Raw genomic sequence first — 24017 nt, forward strand, 5'->3', positions numbered from 1 at the left:
CTCCCCCTCCGTGCCCGGGGTCACTGTGTGCTGTTGGGAGCAGCCGTGCCTCCCCCTCCGTGCTGCTTTCACCCCCACTGAGCTGCCAGCCCCCTCATTAGTGTCCCAGTGCTGGGGGCCGGGGCCGGTCTCCTGGTTTGGGCTGGAATAGGGTTAATTTTCTTCACAGTGGCTGGTACGGTGCCACGCTTTGGATTTAGGACAAAAACAATGCTGATTACATAACCCATCGAGGACTTTTCAGCTTCTCACACTGCCCTGCCAGCCAGGAGGCCGGGCATGCACAAGGAGCTGGGAGGAGACAGCTGGGACCGCTGACCCCAGCTGCTGGAAGGACACCCCAGCCCGTGGCCTTAATATTTCCCTTCTTTGTTTGTCCTATTAAGCTATCTTTATGGCAATCCATGATTTTACCTCACCCCCCCCAGTTCTCTCTCCCATCCCACTGGCAGGAGAGCAGCTGCGCAGTGCTGAGCTGGGTTAACACTGCGAGCAGCCTGGGGATGCCCCCGGGGTCTGCACCCACCCCGGCCGGCCCTGCCCCATCCTGCCCCTTGTCCTGGAGCGGGAGGGACCCTGCCCATGGCCGTAGTGTAGCCTGCTGAAGCCCAAGACCCACCCATGGCACACGGGGCCACCACAGCCGTGTGTGCAGAGGGACCCCTGGACATGCGTGGCCACGGCCTTTTGGCCATGGGAGCAGGCGTGGGGGGCACACGGGGCAGTCGCGGCTGCAGCATGCGTGCAGATGGGTGCTCAGCCCCTGCAAGGGCTGGGCGTGCTGTTTGCATATCAAATCTCGTTTTCAGGGAGTGCCCTGAGCACAAACAACCCCTGGGCACTGCCAGTGCCTCCCACCCCAACAACCCTGCCCCCCTTCCTCTGGAAACAAGACCGAGCCACGACGCTGCAGCTTTGTGTGTTTATTCTCAGTGCTGCCAGGAACTGGGGAGTCCAGGGAGAGCAAAGACCTCAGCACAACCCGTGCCCTCCACGAGCGCCGGGTCCGCAGGCACTCTGGATCAAAGCCTCCCCAAGCCAGAGACTTGTCACCCATCGCTCTGCCCCTCAGGCACGTGGGGAAGCTCAGAAGGAAAGGCCGGGCACCGGTGCTGCAGGCGGGTTGCCCTCCCGGAGCCCCCAGGCACGGCGCAGTGCCCTGGCGGCCGGCCCTTCCCTCACGGCGCCCTGCGGAGGGCCCTGTCCTGCCCTTTACCTCCTCTTCACAAACTTCTTTGTCACGGTGTTGGGGTTCAGGCGCCTCCTGCCCGCACCCAGGGCCGCGTCACGGATGTGCAGGTTGGCGGCGCGGCTGTAGATGTCGTTCTCTGCGAAGGGAGAGACTCCCGCGATGTAGTCGGGGTCGAAGACGTTGGTTTTCTGCCTGGCCTTGCGGGACAGCCGCTGCTGCGGGAAGGGCTGGTCTTCCACCAGGTGGGGGTTGTTCGCGTGCTTCCCTCCTTGTGGCGCCGGCAGCGGGTACTGCGAGAGAAGGGAGGCTGTTAAAGCTGCTTAGCAAATGAAACCCCCAAGCCCTTGGGTTAAGCAGAAGAGCTGGAAGATGATCACAGCTTTGTTTTGACCCTCTCTGGGGTCAAAAGTTGTCTCCGACCACTGGCCAGAAGCTGCCGAGCTCAGCCTGTACTCACCCTGAGCCCTCGGGGGTTCAGCACCTTGGGGTTGCGGGAGAAGTGCATGTGGAGGCTGCCGTCATCACTGACGCTCACCGCAACCTTCTTCAGGGTCTTGTTACCGCAGTGAGGACAGAAAACCTTGGTCATGTCTGAGGTTGTCCTGGGAGACAAAGGGACGCAGGGCATTTACTGCTCCCGGGGCTCAGCAGGAGCAGGATCGGTCGCCCAGACCCAGGGAACGCCGCACACCCCGTGGCCTGGCGGCGCGGCACGCACGGCACTCACTTGAAGCAGCCGTGGCAGCGCAGGATGTGGCTCCTGGCCCGGCGGATCAGCATGCCGTTCACTGCCAGCACGTGGAGGCCCATCTGCAGCAGCACGTTCTGCAGCGAGGGAGGAGAAAGGGGGATGGTGCTGGGGGGGGGGCAGAGGCTCCAGCCTGTGCCTGCCTGCCCAGGCAGCCAGAAGGGCTGAAGAAAGCGACCCCGGTGGGCTTTGCAGAGGCCGCTGCTGTGGAGCAAACTGATGGCTTTGAACATTAAAGGAGGCGTCACGGAGCTGCCTTTGTACAGCACCCACACGGCACCGGCTGGGCAGGGGGCTGGAGCCGGTCCACATCTCCCACCTCCATCAGCACCCACCTGCATGGCGAAGTCGGTGGTGACGCAGCCGACCTGGATGTCGGCGGGTGCAGTGTCGCAGTGCCCCAGGTCCTGCTGGACCTGCTTGAGGTTGCTGGGCGTTATCCAACCCTCGTCGTCGCTCTCCTCCTCGTCCTCCTCCTCCTCCTCCTTGGTGCTGCCTTCCGGGCTCCGGTGCTCCTCGGTGGTCTCTGGGCTAATGGAGATGGCGTGGGCTTCCTGGGGAGGAGATGGGCGGTGAGGCACGGCAGGCACAGCGCTGCCACGCAGAGGAGCTGGGACAAGCCAGCCAGGACCCGGGGCAGCAAGCGCAGCGAGGAGCGGGATGCTGCAGCTCACCAGCAGCTCCTGCAGCTCATCCTCGATGCTGGGCAGAGGCGGCCGCCAGTAGAGGAAGGAGCCGAACTCGGCGCTCTCGGGGGGCTCCTGGCTCCTCTCGGGGCTGGGCTGTCGCTGGCTTTTCCCCGGGCGCTTGTGCTGCGGCGGGGCAGGGCACGGGGGTGCCTCGGCCCCAGGCTCTGCAGGGCTGCGTCCCCGTCCCGGGGGGTGCCCCGTCCCCCCCCCAAACCCCGTCCCCATCCCTGTCCCTTACCTTGCTGGGCAGGTGGAAGCCGGCGAGGTGCAGGGGAGCCTCGGGGTGCCGCGGGCTGGAGCTGAGCCGCACCTGGGGGCAGCGCCCGGCCTCAGCGGGCCCCCAGACCCCCCCCGCCCCGCGCCCCGGTGCCGGCGCCTTACCTTGTCCGGGGGCTGCAGGCGGAGGCAGCCGGGCCCGACGGTGTCGGCCTGCAGCTGGCAGGTGAGCGCCAGCACCTGCACGTCGGCGGCCGACAGGCTCGGGAAGTCGCCGGTGCGCTTGGCGAAGTCGGTCACTGGGGGGCGGGGGGGGGCTCAGCCGCCGGGAGGGCCCGGCCCGGCCCCGCGCCCCCGGTTCCCCCCGGTGCCCCCCGGTTCCCCCCGGCGCCCCCCGCTCTCACCGAGCCGCACGAAGTCGGGCCGCGGGCGGCGCAGGAGCAGCTCGTAGGGCAGCGCGGCCAGGCGGCGGCGGGTCGGCCTGTCGCGGATCTCGGCCAGCACCTCGGGCACGGTGTACACGCTCAGCGCCACGTCCTGGGGAACGCCGCCGCCGTTACCCGGTGCCCCCCAGTACCCCCCGGTGCCCCCCGGTGCCGCCCCCCCCCCCACCTGCAGCGCGGCCCCGCACACGAAGGCCCCGGTGTCGGCCACGACGTGCGCCACGCGCGCCATGTCCGCACGCCCCATGGCCCTCGCCGCCACCCGTAGTGCCGGCCGCGGGGCACGATGGGAGATGTAGTCCTCCCGCGGCACCTCCCTGAGAGCTGCAGTTTCCCGCCGCACGGCACGCTGGGAGTTGTAGTCCCCCTTTGCCGCGCCTCACGCCCGCGCGGAGCACGCCGGGAGCGTGACGCGGTCAGGTGACGGGCAGGGTCACATGACGGCGGGCGCTGGAGCCGGAAGCGGGAGCGCAGCGGTGGCCGGTAACGGGGGGGGGGGGGCGGGGGGGGGCGGGCCCCGGGGGGCCGGGACGGGCCGGACCGGGCTGGGCTGGGTTGGGCCGGGCCGGGCCGGGCTCCGCCGTACCGGCAGCGGCGAGGCTCGGTGGGGGGGGCCCGGGGCTGCCCGGTCCCGCTGAGCCCCGTTACGGGCGGGGGGCGGCCCGAGGCCTCAGCGGAGCCCGGCGGCGGGACGGGGACACCGGGCCCGAGCCGCAGCCCGGGGGGCGCCTCCCGGCCGTGCCGCGGTCCCCGGGAGTTCCCGTCCCGACCCCCGGCCGGGCCCGCACCGGGGGCTGCGGGGGCGGCGCCGCTGCGCTGCGGGTCCTGGGGCAGCCCCGGGGTGGCGGGGGGAGGTTCCCGTGCGGCGGGGGCGGCCGGTGGGTAACCCGGGGGGGCTCCCCCAGCACAGCCCTGGCGGGTCGGGGCTGCCCCGGGACGGGCCCCGGGGAGGACGGGGCCGTGCTCGGAGCGGCCGGGGCGGGGGGGGGGGGGGGGGGCTGAGACGGGCGCACGGCCCGGCCGCTGCCCGGGGGCCTCGTGCCCGGCCCTGACGGAGCTGTCCCGAGGGGCGAGCTGCGGGCCGCAGCGGCTGGCGCCGGGCTGCCGGGGGCTGGGGCGGTTGCGGCCGGGTGCTAGGAAGGCTGCGGGGACCCCGGGGCGGGGGGGGTCGAAGAGGAGCCGGGCTGGCCCCGAGCCGCAGAGCGGGAATGGTGCGGGTCCGGGGCTGCCTGCGCTGGGGCCGGGCCCGGTGCCTCGTGGTGCTGCGTGACCCGTGGGCTCGTGGTGCTCCTTGGCCTCGTGCTGCTCCTTCACGCTCTGGCAGAGGCGCCCGGCCCCGTGCCCTCCGGCCCCCGGCGTGGGCGGCTGCGGAGCGAGGCCGGGCAAAGGGGGCCGGGGCAGTGCCCTGGCGGCCGGGGCAGCGCCGCAGCGCCCGAGAGCAAGGAGGGGGCGAGCAGGGCCCTGGGCTCCATCCTGCCCTGTGTTCAGAGGGGCTGCCGTTCCCGCCCCGCTCAGCAGCGGCTCTGTGGCGCTTTTGGAGCTCCCAGGGCCGATTTCTGTGGGATCGGGCTGCCCGGCACAGACCTGGGAGGCGCGGCTGCCCCGTGCTGTGAGCAGCCCCCGCTCGCAGCGCTGCTGCCGCGTCCCTCCCGAGGGACCCGTGGGGCTGCCCCGGGCAGGCGTCCCCGCTCAGCAGCACGCGGCGGGGCGCAAGGCAGCGTGTCCCCCGGGCGCTCTGAGGCCGCTCTGTCCCCGCGGCTGCGCTCAGCGGCAACTTCTGGGCTGTGGTGAGGAGGAGATGCCCAAACGTGGAGCCTGAAGGCGGCCCCCAGGGCGCTGCTCGGCTCTTCGGGCTACAGAGGGGGGGGTTATCTCGTAGGGTGAGTGTCGCTGGCGGAAGCCAGGCAGGAGCAGGAGGGGCCCCGCGTTTGCCAGGCGAGCGCCCGTGCGTTAACCCCACGCTGTGCGGCCCCTGGCAGGGACACGGGGCAGGTTCGGGCCCTGGCGCGGCCCCGTCCACGTGGCGGTGCTGAGCCCCGTGTCCCTCTGCTTCCAGCCCGGGGGTGATGACATGGCCTCTGCCAGCTCCAGCAGGGCCAGGGCAGGGCCGCCCTGCGAGAAGTCCCAGCTCTCCGTGAAAGGTGGGTCCTGCCGGGGGGCTGGATCCCGTGCGGGTGGGAGACCCCCGGGGGAGGCCGCGTGAGCCCGGCGGGGGAGCGCCGAGATCCCGGGGCCCTCCCAGGGCTCTGCCTCCCCTTGGGACGTGGCTCCGTGGCTCTGCCCGGGCCCTGTTCGCGCTCCCGTGGCCGCGAGGTGGCTCCAGACGCCGGGAGCTGGGTCCCAGCGCTGCCCGCAGCCCCGCGCCGCCGGGCACGGCCGTCCCTGGGCGCCTGCCTCCTTCCCCTGGGCCCTGCGGAGCCCCTCTCCGTGGTGTGCCCGCAGCACGAGGGGCTTCCTGAGCCGGGGGGGGGCGGTTCTCAGCCGGCTCCCGGGGCCGGGAGCAGCCGGGCAGGGACGGTGGCTGTGGGGCCCAGGAGTGGGTGAAGCGTGGGGCTGGGGGGAGGCAGCGACCAGAGCGGGCTCCACATGGTGCTGCCAGCGGGAGGACGGCTTCCTGCTGCCCCCCCCCCCCGAGCACCCCTGGCAGGGATGGGGGGTGTGAGCGGGGTGGGGGCTGTCGGGGGGCTGCCTGAGCCGTGCCGTCCCCGCGCAGTGGTGTCCGTGAAGCCCAAGGCCCAGAGCCGGCAGCCGCGGCTGAGCTGCTACGTGGAGGTGGCGGGCGACGGGCTGCCCAGCGAGACCAAGAAGACGGGGAAGCAGATGGGGAGCTCGGAGCTGCTGTGGAACGAGATCCTCGTCCTGTAAGTCCCTGCCAGCCCTTGCTGCGGGGCCGGGGGGGGGCCCAGCTCCCTGGCACAGCCGGGGTGGGGACCCACACGGCTCCTGGCTGCTTGGGTGTCCGCGGGCTTGGCTGCTGCGAGGGTGAGCCCTCGGGGTGGGGGCACTGCTGTTGCCCTGCAGCCCCCCACTGCCTGGCTTTTAGGGCCGGGTGCTGCCCGTTCCTGAGCAGGGAAGGGCCGCAGCGATGGCCCCGGTTGCGGTGTCCCCCCAGGAACGTCACGGCGCAGAGCCACCTGGACCTGAAGGTGTGGAGCTGCCACACGCTGAGGAACGAGCTGCTGGGCACCGCCTCCGTCAGCCTCGGGAACCTGCTCAAGAGCGGTGGGAAACGTACGTCCAGCCCGGGGCCACCGCGGCCTCCGCGTCCTGTCCGTCCCCACGCAGGGTCCCCCCGCGCTCCACGTGCCTCCCGCAGCCCCCCTGTCCTGTGGAGCCCGGCCCCACGAGGGAACAAGGCGCTGTCGTGCGCTGGGTGTGCCGGCAGCCAGACCCCGTTAGGCAGACCCCCGCCGCCTGCACGGGGACCCCGACCCCTCCGCTCCCACACCGGGGGGTGGCCGTGGCGGCAGCCCCCACGTAGGGGCGGCCACTCAGGGCCAGGCCCTGGAAGCAGCCACGCGGGGCTGGACGAGGCTCGCTCTGCCCCTCCGGAGCCGAGTTCCCCGCTCCCAAAACACGGAGGTGGTGCTGAACGGGGGCTGCCTCGGGTCCTGCCCTGCCAAACCCGGAGGGGTCCTGTCCCCGTCCCGCCCTGCGGCTGGCAGAGCCCGGGGACCCCTTCCTGGAGGGGGGCTCATCCTGCGTGGGGGGCTGCCCGCGGTGGGGCCCAGCCCCGGGGCGCGCTCCCGGCTGCTTCCCCCCCCCTGAGCCGTGCGGGGCTGCCCCCCCCCCCCCCCCCCCCCCCTACCTGCCCGCCGCAGGGCACAATCGGCTCTTTCATTAGCGGGCGTCCCGGGGGGGCCGTGTGGAAAATGAATGGAAAAGGCAACTGCCTGTTCTGGCTCCTCGGGTAACGGGCACCAGAAAAAACGTGTCACATTTTTTCCTTGACGCCGCGGGCCGGGAGGGAGGGCTCTTATTAAAGCTGCAGCTCTGCCCTGCCGGGGAGGTGCTGCGTGGGGTGGGTGCCCCGGCACGCCGCCCGCCTCGCCCAGCCCGGCGTCTCCTTCTCCTCCTCCTCCTCCTCCTCCCCCTCTGCTCGCCCCGCGTGGCTTTGCTCCAGCTCTGCTGCTGCTCCTGCAGCCGGGGACCCTTTGCAGAGGGTCTCGTCCGTGCGCGTCCTGCTCGGGCCCCGGCTCCTGCTGAGGCAGGGAGAGGCCGTTCCCAGCGCGTGGGGCCCTGGGGGCTGGGGGGCTGCCCAGGGGATGCAGGGGGGCTGGCACTAAGCATCGTGCAGAGCTGCACAAGTAACGCCCTGGTGCAGCCCGGGTCCCTCAGCCTGCCCTCTGCCCCCCGGGGCCCCCCGCGCTCGTTCCCTGTCCCTGGGCAGGGCTGGGCAGGGGCAGGGCTCCCCCCGGGGCTGCCCTGCGCTGGCAGCAGACCTGATTCCTGGCTGTGGGTTCAGAGAGGCCTCCTGGGAGTTACCGATACCCGAGCGGCCCCGTGTGTTCCCGCAGCTTTACGTGGCGCAGGGGAATCGTTGCGGTGGCTCTGCTGGGCCGCGGGGTGTTCTCCAGCAGGGCTGTTCTCCTCCGCGCTGACGCCCGCGGCGGTGTCTGCAGGGCTCCTGCCTGCCAGGAGGAGCCGCGGCTCCCCGCTCGCTGCCGGTCCCGCTGCCAAGCAGGCGTCACGTCAGGTGGAAGAGCCTCGGCTCGGGGCCTGGCGCCTGGAAAAGGAGCTCGGCAGCGGGGAGAGCCCAGGGGAGCTCCTGTTCCTCGGGGGGTGCCGCGTGCCGGGGCTCTGCGGGCTCTGACAGCCTCTTGTTCCCTTCCCCTGCGCCTCCGGCAGAGCTGCTGGAGCCGTGGCCTCGAGGGATCCTCTGGGGAAGCCAGCACCAAGCCCCCAAGCCCCCGGGAGGCTGCAGCTGGCCCCGCTGCAGGAAGGTGCTGTCGGAGGAGTCGTGCGGGGCCTGGAGGCAGAGGCTCCCTGCCGAGGAGCCGTGAAGGCAGGCGGGGACTGATACGGGCGTGCGGCCCTGTGGTGCCTCGCAGTGCTCCTGCTCCTCACCTCGCCCTCGCCACAAGGCTGCGAGGGCTCGGAGGGAGGAGGCGGAGGTCGGAGGTTGGGGCTGTGCCGCCTGGCAGTTAGGAGGAGCGCGGTGGGGCCCCGCTGTCTCCAGGCCTCCGGCATCTGGGACCGGGTCAGGAGCAGGCACAAACCGTCCTGATGGCGGGGAGGAGTTTTTCTTTTTCCTGGGAGAGTAAAGGGGGTCCCTTCCCCTAACCTCTGCGCCCTCCTTGCTCGGGGGTCTGCTGCGGAAGGTCTCACTGCCCCGGACTGCTTCCCGGAGGCCCTGTGGCTGCAGCCTGGGGTCCCTGCTTTGATGCAGGCTCTCACAAACCTTTGGGAGCCCCCGCCTGCTGTGCTGGGGCTGCAGCCGAGGGTGGGGCTGGGAGCTGCCCCTCTGCGGGGTGCCCCCCGGGGAGCTTTTGGGGGTGCCCCCGGGGAGCTTTTGGGGGTGCCCCCGGGGAGCTTTTGGGGGTGCCCCCAGGGCTGATGTCTGCTGGTTGCCTGGGGGCAGGCAGGTTGCTGGCAGCGCGTGGCTGTCGGGCAGCCCGGCGGATCGGTCACCCCCTGGGTGAGCCCAGAGGGACCGTGCAGGGGGGTTAGGGGCCGGGAGGGTGGGGGGCGTGGGCTGTCTGTCTGTCTGTCTGTCTGTCCAGCTGGCTGGAAGTCTTTCCGTCTGGCTGTGAGGAGCGGGAGCCACCCCGGCCAGGGAAGCAGCAGAGGGGCTGTCCCCTCCCCGCGGCGTCGCAATGCTGGTGCCAGGGCCCTCAGCAGGCGAGCTCAGCTCCCGGAGCTCCCGGGGGGCTCGGGCACGGCACGGAGCCGCTTGGGGCTCGCAGCCGGAGCCATGCGGGGCTGTAAATCCTCCGGGTGGGAATTCCAGCGCGCCGCCGCTGAATGGGAGCTCTGAGGCTGTGCGCGGAGCGCCGCGAGTAGCCAAACTGAGCCCTTATTCAGGAGCACGTCGCCCCCGGCCCCCTCCCAAAATAATAATAATCCCTCTGACACGCTGGCTGCCTGCGGGACACAGGCGGCCTTTGTGCTCAGCCGTTCAGGGGACCCTCTGTTGGTGCAGCAGCAATGTCCCTTTGTGCGTCCCGCGCGCCGGACGGGGACAGTGAATGGAAGGTTCTGCCGGTGTTTATTTTCTTTACACGAGCCGAAGGGGGTGGAGAGGGGGAGAAGGAAGCCGGCCGGGAGGTTCGTGTTCACATCCTCCACTCGGAGCCACCTCGTCTTTGCTCCCGCGCTGCCGTCCCCCCCGGCTGGGAGCCCGCACAATGGGGGCTTGTGCGGCTCCGGCGGGGAGAGCGGCGCGCGGCGGCTGGGCGCTCGCGAGGGGCTGGAGGGGCTGGAGGGGACCCCCGGCGTGTGCGGGCGCGGCTTCCGCATGGCCCCGAGAGAAGGCAAATTCCTCCGGCTGGGAGCAGCCGGGAGAAACAGGCTCTGGGTTTGTTCTGGCTTTTGGCTGTGCTCAGTGGCATCTTCTGTGTCGGGCCCTTAAAGCGGTCTGTGGGATCGGCTCCCCTGGGAGGCGCTGAGAATAACACCTTTGTGCCGAGGGCTGAGAGCAGCCTGCATCAGGAGCCCCCTGTCTGAGAGCGGGTGGGGAACGAGCGGCAGCGTCAGGCTCCGGGCTGTGCCCCCGTCAGCTCGTCCTGCCCCCAGGAGAGGGCCCTGGGCACCGCGGGCACCTCCCTCCTGGGGACGGGACACCCGAGGTGCTCGCGTCGTGAGCACAAGCTGCCCTTCGTCCCTGTCTCCACCGCAACCCCCAGGTGCTGGTTTTGGGGGGGCTGTTGAACGCCCAGCGTGGCAGAGACCTCTTGGAGGAGAGGGGGTGGCGGTTTGCGGTGCCTGGGGCTGCCTGCCCCTGCCTGGGAACCCCGGGGCGGTGGTGAGCTGGTAGAGGTGGCAGAGAGCGCGTGGCAGCGGCCGGCGGGGCGAAGCGGCCACTTCCAGGGGGCAGCTGCCAGCCACAGCCTGCGCGCGGCTCCGGTGGCTCTGCTGGCTCGGGGCTGGAAGCAGCCTGCAGCTGTCCTTGTGCCTGCGGCCAGCCCTCTGCAGCCAGCTCGTGCCAGCGCACGCTCGGAGGCAGCCCTCCTCCCAGCCGCAGCACTTGGCTTCACGGGGGACCTCCGAGTCCCCCAGGTCCCCCCAGGGGGGCACGGGAGGGCTGGGGCTGCACGGCAGGTGACACCGCACCCAGCGGGTCCCAGGACCCCTTCCCTGTCCCCTTTGTGTCCCTTCCCAGCTGTGCGTGGCCAGCAGGTGCCCTGCGGGGAGGGAGCTGGGGCCTCGTCCCGAGCTGGGGACGGGCCGAGGGGTCTGTGGGGAGCCTGCTCCCCCCTGCTCCCCTGGGCAGGCACCGCACCCCATCCCCGGGGCGGGCTGGGGCAAAGCAGGTTGCTAAAAAATGGTGCCGTTGTGTCGTGAGCAATCCGTGTATAATACAAATATTATTTGAGCAAATGAGTCAGGAAGCGTCTGGGCTGCTGTCCCGGCTCGGGGCAGCCAAACTTTTCTGGCCCTGCGCGGCGGAGCTGGGTGTTTCAGTCCCGCTGGCTCCTGCGGGGCACGGCCGTATCGTGCGGGAGCCCAGCCTGTCCGTGGCACTGAGGGCCCCGTTGTTCTCCTGCTGCCCCCGGGGACGTGGCTCTGCGGTCGGGGGCTGTGGGAGGTGGGCGAGCAGCCCCCGCAGCCCTCGGCAGCCCCCGCTGTGGCCGGGTTTCTGGGTGCTTTGGGGCAGCCCCCGGTGCCTGCTGTGCTCGGCGTGGGGACGTGGACAGGGATGTGCCCGGGGTTTGCTGCTGCTGCTTAGCTGGGTTTCCTAGGTAGGAAGAAGAGTAACCTAGTGCTGAAGGATGCTGCCCGGGCCAGGGTTTGGGCACCTTGGCACATAGCCACCAGCCTGCTTTGTGCCCCAGGTACCCGCCGGTGCTGCCTGTGCAGGACCCTTCCTGCCCAGTGCTTTGCATCAAACCAGTCACGTCCTGGGCTTTCCTCCCCTGCGGCCCCAGCTCTGGAGGTGTGAGCGGCTGGGCCTGGGCTGTGCTGCAGGCAGGGCCCCGGGGGAGGCTGCGGCCCCTCGTAAGGGGCTGGGGGCTGGCGGCCTGGCTCTGCCGCCAGTGGCCTCGGGAGCGGGCAGTGGCGCTGTGTGGCTGTCCCCCGATGGCACTGCGGGGCGTGTAAAGGTGTGGGACCAACGCTGCAGTGCTCGCGGGGATGAGTGGCCCTGGGGGGGGTGGGCACGCTGTCCTTCGGGGCTGTGGGGAGGGCCCGGCCCCGCTGGGGGACAGGGAGGTGATGTCCCGGGGGGCAGCCGGGCGGCGGAGCTGTCCCTGTCCTGGGTGGCGACTGCCGGGTCTCATCTCCGTGTCCCCTCGTCTCCCGCAGTGGAGAACAGGCAGCTGACCCTGAACCTGCAGACGGAGAACAAAGGCAGCGTTGTCTCCGGCGGGGAGCTGACGATTTTCCTGGACGGGCCTGCTGTTGATCTGGGAAGCCTGCCTAATGGCAGCGCCGTGACAGAGGGTGAGTGCCGCCCGGCTCCGCGTGCACGCGGCGGTGAGCGCCGGCGGGGACAGGAGCGGGGCCGAGAGTGCTGCCCCCGGCACCGCCGAGCAAACGCCCGCGTGCCAGCGGCCGCCTCCTCCCCCAGGTGAGGCCCCGGTGCCGCCCGGCCGTGCTCCTGTGGGAGTGGGCGTGTGGCGGGACAGGAGCGGGAGCCTCGGTGGCATCACGCCTGCCTCCCTCGGCGTGAGGGGGGCCCTCCGCCAAGCACCCGAGTGGCTCAGCCCCTTCCTGAGCTTGCGCTGGGCTGGGCTTTATTTGACAAACTGCTCAGAAAAGGGCTCCCGTGTAGGGAGCGTGCCCGGCGGCACGGATGGATGGCTGTCTGCTTGAGGCTCCCCAGGGGCGAGCAGGGAAGCGTTCGGCCCGTGCCGGGCAGCGTTTGTTGTGTTACGCTCCCTCTGCTCCGTCCCTTCCTTGCTGGGAGACCAGGCCCCTGGAACGTGGGAGCTGTGGACGAGACTCCCGTGGTGCTGGCAGCTCAGCGAAGCCCTGTGCTGACCTCCCCTGTGCTGTGCTCGGGGCTGGGGGTGCTCTGGGGGATGGGCAGTGCCCCTGTGCGGTGGTGGCAGAGGAGCACTTGTGGAGAGAGCCGTGGGGGAGCAGCCAGCCCCCAGAGGCGCTGCTCCCGGCTGCTCGCCTGCCACGTTGGAAAATTGGGTGCTGAGAGGTGTAAAGGTGCCGTGCGGGCACCTGCGGTGGGCTGCTGCCCTGGGTGGGGGTCTCTAGGGCAGCGGTGTCCCCGTGGCGGAGCTGGCTGGCGTCCTGCAGCGTGCTTGGTCCCGTAGTCAATTGCTGCGCTTCTGGGTCTCCTTTCGGGTGGGAGGGAAGGGAGGGAGGAGGGGAGAACTAGGAGGTGCTGTGGTCGTTTCCTTCACCCCCTTCTCCTTCGACCATCCAGGGTCCCAGGTGCCCGGACGGGACCCCAGCAGCATGGCTGCGGCCACGGAGAGCAGACAGCAGCCCCCCGCTACCAACTGCTTCGGAAGCAGGTCGAGGTAAGGGCCCTCCGCTGCCGGCAGCGGTGGCACAGCGGGGCTGTGCGGGCAGGGCTGGGGGCAGCTGCGTGAACCGGGGGGGGGGGGGGGGGCGGGGCACCCCCAGACGGCTGCTGGGGGCGGCGGGGAGCAGCACGGCCAGGCTGGGGAGCACGGTGCCCGTGGTGGTGGTGGTCACGGGGGATGCTTCGGAAGGTGCAGGGAGAGCAGGAGAAGCAAAGCGAGCAGAGCTGCAGGGAAGGAGCAGCAACTTCCAAAGGAAAGGAGCCGCTCGGGCAGCGGGCCATCCTGCGCCTGGCGCACAGCCCTTCCCTGCCTCCTCGCTGGGCTGGAGCGGCGCAGAGCTGCTCCTTTTGGGGCTGTGGTTATGGAGAGACGTGTCACGCTGTCAACATGGAGTTGAATTTAACACCTATTTATATTTCCAGAGCGTGGCAGTGGCCCAGCAGCCCCTACAGATGTTCGGTTAGAAGTGTGCCTGCAGAAGGGGAGCCTGCAGCCGGCCCGCTCCGAGGCTCTGCGGGCGCCAGGTGCAGGAGCAGCCTCAGCTGCACGCCCCAGGCTTCGAGCTCCCCTGCTCCTCCTGCGTCTGCCGGGCACGGACAGGCGAGGAGTGAACGGGAGAAGTGTTTTTAGCTCTGAAAAGTGACCCGGTCCTTCAGTGCTGTGAGACTGAGTGGGGCAGGAGACGGGGGGCAGACTGCTGCACACAGCTTGTGCCCTTTTGCTGTGGCTCCTCTGATCCCTGCTGTGCGGGCGTTAAACCTCACAGGTGGGCAGTGCTCGCCGTCCTGCCAGGAGCTGCCACTGGGCAGCTAGCAGCAGGGCGAGAAAGCCCGCAGAGAAAGCCCTGGTTTGGGCTGCTCAGCCTGGTGACTGGTCTGGCCTTCAGAGCCTTCCAGCTCTGGCTGCTCGCGACCATTAAAAACCCCGAGGCTGCTCTGGTACAGGAGGCGTCCGTGCTGGTTTCTGACTCAGCCTGGACTCACCTGAGGTCAGGGTCGTTCTGGACACAGCTCCCCGCTTGGCTGTAGTACCGGGGGTGAAGCGTGGCTGTTTGTACCCACGGCAGAGGCAGCTGCCTTCTGCGGAGCGCCGTGCAGGCCCTTCGCGCACGGGAGCGCTGTTTGATGTTTGCTCTGTTTATATGCAGAGCCGTGTTTATTTTCATGGGCTTGGTGATGGATGCTGGCACGCTGGCTCGCAGGCAGGATGGAAAGAAAAGGGTCATTCTTCGCTCCTCAGCTATTTCCACGCTGTCCCCTCGAGGGAAACTGCTTGGTCAGGGCTTCTCTTTCTTCTCCTGAACAAATGTCGTCTTGGGATTTGCTGCTAATCTTGGTGGCGGGGTGTGAAATTCCACAGCCCTCTGTGCAAAGAGAAAACACAGCCCCGAGGTCCCTGGCGGAGCACTGGTGCCGTGGGTGCCCAGCTCGCTGCCACAATCCCCGTTTGTTTTGTGGTGGCCACAGGGGGCTCTTTTACGGCCTGGTGTGTGCTCTGGGGAGGCTGCTGAGCCGCGTCGGGGGCTGCGATCTGGCTGTGGCCTGAGAAACTTGGCTGTCACTTGGCACCAGCCTGCACAAACCCGAAGGGCCGAGTGCCGTGGTGCGGCGAGCCTCCTGCGCTCGGTCACGTCCAAAACTCCCCGCTCAGCTAGCGACGGGCACGAGCGTCCCCGAGGGCGGGCAGCAGGCGCGCCCCTGCCTCGCTCAGCCCATTTCCCTCCCGAGCACTGAGCGCGGTGTTGGCTCGTGCACGTGTTCAGGGTGTCAGAGCCGAGCACCGTGCTGCTGTCCGGCTGTTCGGGGTGACGGCTGTGCCTCCGGGTGCTCGCACACGTGCACCCTCCCCAGTCCTGGCGCTGGATTGCCAGGGGGGCCATGGGGTGCGAGGACGCAGCCATCTCCTCGCGCTCTGTGGCAGAGGCAGGGGCAGTTCCCAGCCGGCGGGGAGCCGGGGCAGGGGGAGCTGAGCCCTCACAGCACCGGGGCTCTCCCAGCTGTGTCTGCCCTGCTTGGCCCCGGCCTCCCACCGCTGGGTGTCAGCGCGGGCTCTGCCTCCCTCCCCTTTGGCTGCCATCTCGCCCGCCGGGTGACACCGGCACCACCGCGGCTCCTGGGGCCTCGTGCTGGGCTCCTGGCTTTGGCACAAGGGCTGGAGGTGAGCGTGGGCCGTGCGCCCAGCCCAGCCAGGCGGAGGGGGCTCTGCCTTGGCAGAAAGGGGCAGCTGAGGGGCTGCTGTCACCCCACAGTGCCCGTGGCCCAGCAGGGGCGGTGGGGCGGTGGCGGACAGAAGGGGCTGGCAGGGCTCGTGCCCCCCACCGGGCAGGGGGCTGCCCCTGCCCGCCACCTCCTCCCCATTGGCACTGCTGCCAGAGCCTGTTCCCATCTGAGCTCTGCCTTGTTTGTTCCCCGCTCCTATTTTCAGAGCGCGTTCCCAGCCTGGCCGCCGTCACGTGGCCTCGCTGGGGTTGTTTCCACGCGTCTATTAAAAGACAATGCCCAGATGGGAGCGCTCGTAGGAGGGCTGGGCCGGGCGGCAGGCGGGCTAATTCAGGCTTGGTAACCCTGTGCGGCCGGCTGGCAGCACGGACACATCCTGTTTTGGTTTCTAAAAACTCTCCGGGCAGCTCTGAGCTCATCTGCACCGAGAAGGGCAGGGACGGGACCCATCCCCTGCCTCAGCACAGCGAGGAGCCGGGTCCCAGGACCCAGGCCGGGTGCTGTGCCCGCTCTGCTGACCCGGGGCTGCGAGCACCACGCCAGCAGTGCCCCAGCCCTGCCAGCCGGGCGGGAAGGCATCGAGGGGGCTGCGTGAGGAGCTGCCCTTCCCGGAGAGGTGGCTGATCAGGGTGGCCTGGGCAGCTCCTGGCTCCTGGGCTGCCCGCTCTGTCTCTGGCCCTTATCGGATCTATTTTCAACAGTCGTCTTCTGCTTTCCCATGTCTCCTCCCGATCCCAGCCCTTCCTCTGCCCGGTGTCATTGTGAGCCGCTCCCCAAGGAGCAGCTGGGAGGAACCAAGGGCTTGCTGGAGCTGGCGCGGGTGGCGTGAGCGATGCCGTGCCCTGCCCTTGCCAAGCTGCCGTCCCCTCCCAGCTCGGCGCGGCCCTGGGACGGGGACAGTTTGCAGGTTTTGCCCTTTTAAGGCAAGAAGTTGGCTGGAAAAAAGCGAGTCCTGATCCCTGTGGTCCTCACCCTCCGTGCTGCGGCTGTGAGCGCTGTGTGGAGCAGAGGTGGTCCCAGCCCTGCCTCCTGTCCCCTGCCTCGGGCATGGGGGAAGGAAGCTTGCTCTTTTGCCACCCTGACTGGGGAGCAAGTGCTGAGAGGTCCACGTTGGAGCTTTGCCTCAGTCAGCAGCATCCCTTTCCTGATGTCTGTGCGCAGCGTGATGCCCTGCTGTCGGTTTTCCCTGTCCCCTTGCTGAGCATCCCTGCGAGAGGGGTCGGGCTCTTGCTGCGACGATTCCCCCGCCGCCTTTCCCAGCTCTGTGCTCCCTGGCAGAGCCCACGGCCATCCCGGCAGTACCCGCAGAAGCGAGTTGTTGTTCTCCCCCACCTGCGCTCCCTGCAGCTGCCCTCGGGCAGGTTTTGCTGCCGTGGTGCCCTGCTGCATGGTTGCTGCCGCGGGTGTGGAAGGAGCAGCCTGTGGGGGCCGCACGGTGCTGCCAGCGGGTGCCCGGGGCTCATCCTCGGCACACGGGGCGCTTGCGGCGAGCAGCAGCACACAGCAGCAGGGGCTGCTCCAAGATTTCTCCTCTGGGGGACCCTGACACCGCTGGGTGGGACGGCAGGAGCTGTGTGCAGGGGGAGCGGTGCTGGGGGCGCGGGGCAGGGACGCGCGGCCGCTTCCCGGCGGTTCTGTCCCTCTTCCCCAGGCTGTGCTGGGACAGCAGCACCGCAGCATCGGGGCGGGAAGACGGGAGCAGGTTTTCCCTCGGAGGCCCGCCTGTGTCTCACCGCCCTGTTTTTTCCCTCGCAGGACACACCGGCACGCAGCTGCAGCAGCCCGGCAAGGCGCGGGGAGTGGGGAGCAAAGTCCCAGCACCAGGAGCCGGCACCGGCAGCCGGCCAAGAGCCAGGCGCCCGCGAGCACCATGAACGGCACGGCCAACGGCACGGGTGAGTGGGCTCAGGAGCTCTGCTCCGGCCCTTCAGTTACAGGCACAGGGTGCTTGGGGCTGTGTTAGCAGGAGAAAGTGAGTTTCTGCTGAAATAAAGGGTCTTGTAGTGTCTGGGAACTGCCTTCCCTGCCTAGGAGCTCTTGATTTGATTTTGGGAAGCTGCGCAGCTCCACCAAGCTCGCTGGTGGGACCTGTTCTGCGTTGAATAATTCCTGCGGCTCTGCTCTGGAGTCTCCCTGATGTAAAACTTCAGCAGTTTTAAAGGGTCCTGGGAGAGCCGTGCCACTAATGCCAGGGTGAGAACAGCCCCCCCAGCTGGACCATTCTCTGAGTGGTGAGCGTTCAGCTCAATTTGCCCGTCGGCCTGCGGAGAAAATAATTTTGAACTCTTCGTGGTGGTCTGTCAGGCGGCAGAAACCCACCTCCCAGAAGTGTGCCGGTGGTGCCGGGGAGTATTTCAGGAAGTTCCTCTTGTTTTTTCTTGGGCTTGTCCACAAAGCTATAAATACCTGGTGAAGCAGGAACTGGACCTGGTGAGCGCGTGGCTGTGAGCCCTGAGCAATTCACGGGCTTTTCTTCTCCAGCTCTGCTAGAGCTGGTGGAGCAGTGCTGGCTGGAGCCCGAGGAGACCCCCTGGAAGCTCTGGGGCTCTGTCCTGGCGCGTGCTTGTGGTGGGCTCGCAGGAGGTCCGAGTGCCCCACGTCCTGGGTGAGCACAGCAGTGACGGTGCCGTAGGGCTGGAGGTGGGCAGCAAAGGTGGCACTGCTACCGCAGGCGTTTCCTACGCCCCTGCCCCGTGGTTTTGGTTTTGTTTTTCCCAAACAGCGCTGCCCTTTCTTTTGCTTTTGTCAGAGACCTGGAAGGAAAGGCAGCGTGCTTTGTTTCGGGTAGAAGGAAACGTTTTGTTCAACCCGGGAGGAGGATTTTTTTTTTCCACCTCATTGGAAAAACCTGGAGCACTGTAATTTCGATTTAGCCAAAATCCATTTTGGGAGGAGAGGTGGAGGAGTGGAGGGCTGGAGCAAAACGTGACGTTTCAGCTGTCGCTTGCAGCCCGTGCCGCCCTCCCCGAGCTGCGGCTTGTCCCAGCCCTGCTGCCCGCGGTGCCCCCAGCCTTGCCCTGGGGCTGCGGGCAGCGTCTGGGGCTGCAGGCACAGCTCTGCTCCTTGGCTCTGCTTGCCTCAAGCCGCATCTCCCTGGCCCTGCCCCAGCCTGCCCGGTGGCCTTACGGCTGTGCTGTCCTCGCCGCTGTTCGCCATCAGTGGCTCTGCCCCGAGTCCTGCCGGCGAGGGTTTTCCACCTGGGGCTGGGGTTAGCGCTGGGCGCCCTGCGCAGCCTCCAGACTCCTTCCTCTCCTCCTTCACCCGGTGCCTTCCGCCGGTGTGACCGCGCTCGGTCGGTGAGCAACTGCAAGAGCTTCCCCATCACGTCTGCTGCTCCAGCTGTAATCCTCTCTGGGACCAAAAGGGAATGATTTTGTGGCGTTTTCTCTGCCGCCGTGCTCAGCCCCTGCTGTGCTCTCCCTGCCGCCCTCCCTTAGGTGACCTTGGGCTCAGCTTTCCCCTGGTTTGACCGGGCCTGAGACCAGCCCAGTTTCACCGGGGTCATCCTGCAGGTTCCCTGAAAAATTGGCACGAGGTGTCCGGAGCTCCTAAAATCCCCCCTTCTGAGGCTGGCTAAAAAAGAGTACCGGTCACAGACCTCCTCCAGCAGGTCGTGGGGACCGAGGGAAGCTCCTGTGGGCCTGCTGGCCCAGAAACCATCGCCCGTGGGTGCTGCCGGAGAGGCTCCGTCAGTGACTGCGCAGCAGGACTGCGGCGGTGCAGGAGGCTGCCGTCCTGCCTCCCTCCAGCTGCAGGGCAGCGTGCTGAGCCGCCTGCCTCACCTGCGGTGTCTGTGCTTCCCCAGTCTCCCCTTCGTGGGGTTTGTACTGTTGTGAGGGGCTTTGCTGCGATACTTCCGAATTCCTGGGCTTGTAGAGAGACATCTGCAGTTTTCTGCCTTCCTGAACTCCGACTTGTGCAGCTTTGTCTGCCTCCTTTTTTCTGTAATTTGTTGCTGTTTTGTTTTTAATTCTCTCGCGTTGCCACTGAAGCTAGGATGTCTTGTGGCAGAACTTATCCTCCTCTGTCTTGTCAAGTCTTGTGTTTTTGGCTAGTTTATGCATATCATCAAACAAAATCTGTCACTTTTTTGGTCTGCATTTTCCTCCTGATCAGTTTTCATTGTAACTTTCTCTGTCCCTTCCCTTCTCAACGTTCAGTAGAATCCAGCAATGTTTAGCTCCTCGCAGTGCCTGGGGGGACGCTGCCAGCAGCCCCCGAGCTCCTCGCTGCCTGCGCTCAGGTCCCAGCACGTTTGCAAGCAGCAGAAGAGGTGCTGAGCACAAACGCGGAGCAGCATCTGCTTTTGTCTCGAGACCAAAGGTGGAGGCAGGGGAGGGGTTCCGGAGGATCTGACCTCTGGGCGACCAGAGCCCCGCGGTCGGGTGCTGTCTGCTGCTGCGGGCACGTGCCCCAGCTGCGGGGCTGCCTGGGGCAGAGCAGCCGAGCCCCAGCACCCCTTCGTGGTGCTGACGCCTCTGCTCTCTGCCCTTCCAGTGAACGGAGATGTGACCGCTGCTGCGGACGTCGAAGAGGAGAGGCCAGCTGCGGGAGCGACCACGCCGGCTCCGGTGGCGTCGAGCGCGGCGGATGGCTCCGCGGCTCCTGCGCTGAGCAGCTCCGGGGAGCCTGAGGAGGCAGCGCCCGGCTCCGGCACCCCGCAGGCCCGGGCAGCGGTGCTGGCCCTGGATGCTCTGCCCCCGGGGTAAGCGGCTCTGTGTCCTGCTCTGTGCCTGAGGCTGTCGTTCCTCGTGTGGCTGAGAGCCCCAGGGCAGGCTCGGGAGGGAGGCGCAGCCTTGGGAGGACGGCGTGTGGGTGGCTGGGGGACACGAGCAAGGGGGGCACTGCACTGGGTGTCAGGGATGGGGCTGTGCTGCAGCACGAGTCGGAGATCTCAGCGTGGGGCTCGGGGGAGGACGGGCAGGGGAAGGCATCTCCACACAGAGCAGGAGCAGGGCGTGCTGCTGGGGGAGGCAGAAGCGCCCAGTGCACGTGCAGGAGGACCTGTCTGCCAGTCAGCGAGGAGAAAACGCGTGAGAGAACGAGCGAGGATTTCCAGGGAGCTCCATGGGAAAGGCGTGAAGGTCAGAGAAGGAAGCACTACACGAACAGCACTACGTGAGCACCTTGGAGGCAATGGCTGCAGTTGCGGGGAGGTGGGCAGGATCCTCCCACAGCTCGTCTGTCTTGTCTGCTCCTTGTTCCAAGGTGGCACAACCAAACAGCCCCGAGCACGTCAGAAAAGTCCTGGGCTTTCCTGGTGTCACCAGGAAGGAGGGAGGGAACCGTCACTAGTGTGGCCCCGGGTTGTTCTGAGGTGGTGGTAGTGAGAAGCAAGAGCCTCAAAGCCCTCTGCATGGAGCCAGGTACTGTGGGGATGCCCGGGATGAGGATCCCCTCTGCCCTGCGTCCTCCTGGCTGCAGGGAAGGAGCCGGGAGCGGAGCTGGGCTGGCTGAGCAGCCGGGGGCGAGGCTGAGCCCCCCGCCCCGCGTTTCAGACACCTTCCACTGCAGGCTGCAAGGGGAGAGCCGTGGAGGGGGGCTGAGAACGGCTTGTGTTTCGTATGAAGGGAGCTGTTTATTTTCCTTTGGCTAAGCCAATGCCTGGAAGGTCAGGGCCTCGCTGGTGTGTCAGTCACAGGTAATTAGGGTTAACGGCTCAGTGTGCCTTTATGCGGGGTGTGTGAGGGTTACTGTTCTCGGGCCTGGGCGCTTCCTGTTTCCAGGCAGCTGGAAAAGTCCAGTGCTCTGAAAAAGGTCTTTATTCCAGCTCGTGCCCCTCTCTGCGCCTACCAGACAGGCGGGAGGGCTCCTTCTCCCCAACTCTGCCTGCCCCAGGTGGAAGGAGGCTGCCTCTGGCACCTTGAATTCCCTTCCTTGCCTCTCCTGACCGTAGGATCTGTATCGGGGAAGGGAGCAGCAACATATTGCGTACGCTGTCCCAGTTCTGTGCTCGTGCCGGGCTGGTGGGCGCAGCTGCTGACCCGCTCCGTCGGGTGGAGGCCGAGCAGCGAGGTTTGCAAGGGGATGGGAGCGGAGAGCTGGGTCTGGCCGCGTTCCCCTGCCAGGAGCCTTCCCCTGAGAGCAGCCAGAGTCGTCTGTGGTGGCTCAACAGAGCCCGCAGGCAGAGCTGAGGCGTGGGGACGTGTAGATGAGCTGCTGGGCATCTCCCGGGACCTGATCTGGAGACGCCGCTTCGTGGCTGGCTCACCACCAGGCTGTTGCTCTGACCGGCGGCTTGGGGCCCGGCGCGGGAGGTGGGGATGCGGCTGGCTGGCTCAGAGCAGGCAGCGATGCCTCAGGCAGGAGGGATGCAGACACAACCAGGCCGGGACAGCCCCTCGCTGGCCCAGCTCCTGCGCGCTGTGAGCAGCCGCTCGGGTCCCCTGCAGAGCCGCCTCCCGCTCCGCTGCTGGGGAGCCGTCGTGTCGTTCTCCCCTCTGAGAAGCCTCCAGAAATGTGTTTCCTGCAGGCTCGTTCCCTGAGCGTCTCCTTCTGTCCGTGGGAGCAGGGGGAACACTCGTGCCCTGCTGCTGGAGGTGCAGGAGCGGCTCCAAGCCCTGCGTTTGGGGTCGCCGTGCGCCTGTGCTGCCCGCTCTGGCAGCCCAGCACAGCTGGGTTCACTCGGGGATTCAGAGCTACTTGTTGTGCTCAGGGAGCTGCCTCTGAACGTCTGCACCAGGTGTGGTGGGCACAGAGGCATCTCGCATACAACTGGGAGTCTGTTTTGGGGGCCGGAGGATGCTGGATGGTGTCCTGAATAATTCCAGCCCCAGCGGTGCCCAGAGCCCTCCGCACCCCTCCCGGCTGGCGTTGCTGCGCGTTTCCTCCCAGGTCTGGGGAGCGTCTGCAATGCCAGAGCGACTCGAGGCCTCCAGCACGGGGTCCTGGCTCTCCCGGGGGGGGGGGTGCCCGAGCTGGCCGATAGGGACGGGGCCCACGAGAGCCGCTGGCTCCTGCATCTGGTTCCTATCAGCGATGATCCCGCGCGGGGACAGGCGGCCGTTGCCGCGCTGTGTACACAGCCCCGTCTCGCGCGCACAAAGGGGCGCATTATGCTGCCTGGCAGAAGGCACGGGGCTGCGGTTTCTTACATAAGGAGGGCGTTTTGTTTGGACTGCAGGCTTGCCTCAGCCCTGCCGCTTCGCACCGGCCGTGGCTCCCCGCGTGCGCCGCTCGCCTCTCCCGCGGCGGTGCCGGCACGCCACGCGCGTCCTGCCGGTGGTGGCAGCGTGCCGGGGTGAGAGCTCACCCCGCTGGGCTCCGCTATCCCGCTTGGTAGGCGGCGCGCGGGGAGCTCGGAGAGGCCGAGGCTCGTGGGGAGCTGGCGAGGTGACCTGGGCTGCCACGGGCTGTCCTGAGCGCCCCGTGTCCCCGGCTGTTGTGTCAGCGATGGTGACAGCGTGCGCAGCCCGTGCAGCGTGCCGTCCGCGGCTCCTCAGCGGCTGGGGCTGGAAATGCTGCTGAAACCCCGCGTGGTCGCAGCAGCTCACGGTGACAGCTCCTGGAGCCGACGTCGCTGCTTGGGGTGAATCTGAGCCGGGGGGGGGGCTCGAGGGTGCGCAGGGGTGGTGCAGAGCCTGGCGCTGAGCACTGGTGCTTGCAGCATCGCCATCACGAGCGCCCGGCGCCAGCCGCGTTCGTTCAGCTGCTGTCAGGGAGTTGCAACAGAAGCTAGCGTGTTAATTTCCTGAGGCTTTTTGTGATGATTAATTGAGACCAAAGGCTGACCGGGAGGGCGACCCGGGGGAGCAGCAGCGTGGCAGCAGAGCCCTTGGTCTGTCAGCAGCCGCGCACTCCTCCTGTCCGTGGAGGAAAGGACGAAGCGCGGCGCTCTGCGGAGGCTTCGCGTTTGCCAGGGCGCAAACTTGGATGAATGAATGGAGGTGAAGAATGGGTCCGGTGCTGCTGCGGTACACCAGGCCTCCCCGTCGCGCCCGCTCCCCCGAGGGGCCACCTCCCTGCTGTGGTGCTTTTACGGGGTGGACGCGGCGCTCCTGAGAGGTGTCTGTCAGCGGCACGGCTGCCAAGGAAAAATCCCAGCCCGAGCTCAGAGGCTCCCCTTTGGAGATGTATGAAGAGAAGCTAAACAAAAGCTACATCAGAAACGAGCGGGGCGCAAAACTGGCCCTGGTGTAATCTCACACCCACCCTCCTCCTTTCGGGGGGATCAGGACTTGACGCCCCGTTAGGCCCGTTCTCAGCACGCAGCCTGCTGCAGCTCCTCGGTGGGCTTCGTGCAGCCGGCCCCAGACCTGCTGCCCAGACCTGCTGCCATGCTTGGCTTTAAATAAAGCCTAAAGCGCTGTGGCTGAGCGATGCCGGGAGGTTTCCTGACCCCCCAGCTGCAGAACATCCCCTCTGGATGTTCTCGCCCAGAAGGTGGCCGGTAATTGCTCGCTGCTCCGTGGGGGAGGCTGCTGGGCACAGCTGCAGCCTGCCTGTGCGGGCACACGTGCCGGCGGTTTGCCCGGGGAGGCCGCTGGGGGTGGGCTGTGGATGTTGATCATATTCCACGTCCCCTCCTGCTGGAGCCACGCGCGGTGTGGTCCGACGCCGGGGGGCAGCCAGCTTTGGTGGCTGCACCTGCTGGGCTTCGGTCCCGGTGCCAGCCCTGACCAACCGTCCCGTAATTGTCTTTTCCAGGTGGGAGCAGCGGGAGCTGCCCAACGGCAGAGTCTACTACGTGGACCATAACAACAAGACCACCACGTGGGAACGACCGCTCCCTCCGGGGTAAGGGGCCGCGGGCAGGCGGTGCCTCGTGCTGACCGCCTTCGTGTAGCCGGCACTCGGCAGCCTGCAAGGGCGGGGAGGTGGGGTGGTGGGAGGAAGGTCTCCTCGGGTGGTGGGAGGAAGGTCTCCT

The 24017-nt window shown here is 67.9% G+C and overlaps 2 protein-coding genes across 2 annotated transcripts in view; one reads left to right on the forward strand and one right to left on the reverse strand.

Annotated features, from left to right (window-relative positions):
- Positions 1-908: 908 nt before the first annotated feature.
- NOB1 (NIN1 (RPN12) binding protein 1 homolog) lies at positions 909-3588 on the reverse strand. The gene is made up of 9 exons (XM_035337136.1): positions 3458-3588; positions 3250-3382; positions 3011-3144; positions 2868-2939; positions 2615-2752; positions 2276-2494; positions 1920-2017; positions 1650-1794; positions 909-1482 (listed from the first exon to the last, which is right to left on the reverse strand). Exons 1-9 carry the CDS (start codon positions 3533-3535, stop codon positions 1213-1215), a joined length of 1287 nt encoding a protein of 428 aa, XP_035193027.1. The 5' UTR covers positions 3536-3588; the 3' UTR covers positions 909-1212.
- A 50-nt stretch (positions 3589-3638) lies between these two features.
- WWP2 (WW domain containing E3 ubiquitin protein ligase 2) overlaps positions 3639-24017 on the forward strand; it is a 34764-nt gene continuing 14385 nt past the window's right edge. Inside the window, exons 1-9 of the mRNA XM_035337135.1 lie at positions 3639-3771; positions 5345-5429; positions 6002-6149; positions 6401-6519; positions 11752-11889; positions 12830-12926; positions 16907-17046; positions 19649-19856; positions 23798-23887. Of these exons, the coding sequence (XP_035193026.1) occupies positions 5360-5429; positions 6002-6149; positions 6401-6519; positions 11752-11889; positions 12830-12926; positions 16907-17046; positions 19649-19856; positions 23798-23887 (1010 nt within the window). The 5' untranslated portion in view covers positions 3639-3771; positions 5345-5359. The remainder of the gene's footprint in view (positions 3772-5344; positions 5430-6001; positions 6150-6400; positions 6520-11751; positions 11890-12829; positions 12927-16906; positions 17047-19648; positions 19857-23797; positions 23888-24017) is intronic.

This window comes from Oxyura jamaicensis, chromosome 11, assembly GCF_011077185.1.
Source record: "Oxyura jamaicensis isolate SHBP4307 breed ruddy duck chromosome 11, BPBGC_Ojam_1.0, whole genome shotgun sequence".
Classification (NCBI taxonomy): domain Eukaryota; kingdom Metazoa; phylum Chordata; class Aves; order Anseriformes; family Anatidae; genus Oxyura; species Oxyura jamaicensis.

Excerpts from the sequence above, each read along its gene's own strand:
- NOB1 (XM_035337136.1), bottom strand. The coding sequence starts at position 3,535 with ATGGGGCGTGCGGACATGGCGCGCGTGGCGCACGTCGTGGCCGACACC. Across the intron at positions 2,940-3,010 it reads GCCTGCAGCCCCCGGACAAG|GTGCGGCTCAGCTCCAGCCC; the intron begins GTAAGGCGCCGG and ends CGCTGCCCCCAG. Across the intron at positions 1,483-1,649 it reads TGAACCCCCGAGGGCTCAGG|TACCCGCTGCCGGCGCCACA; the intron begins GTGAGTACAGGC and ends CTTCTCTCGCAG.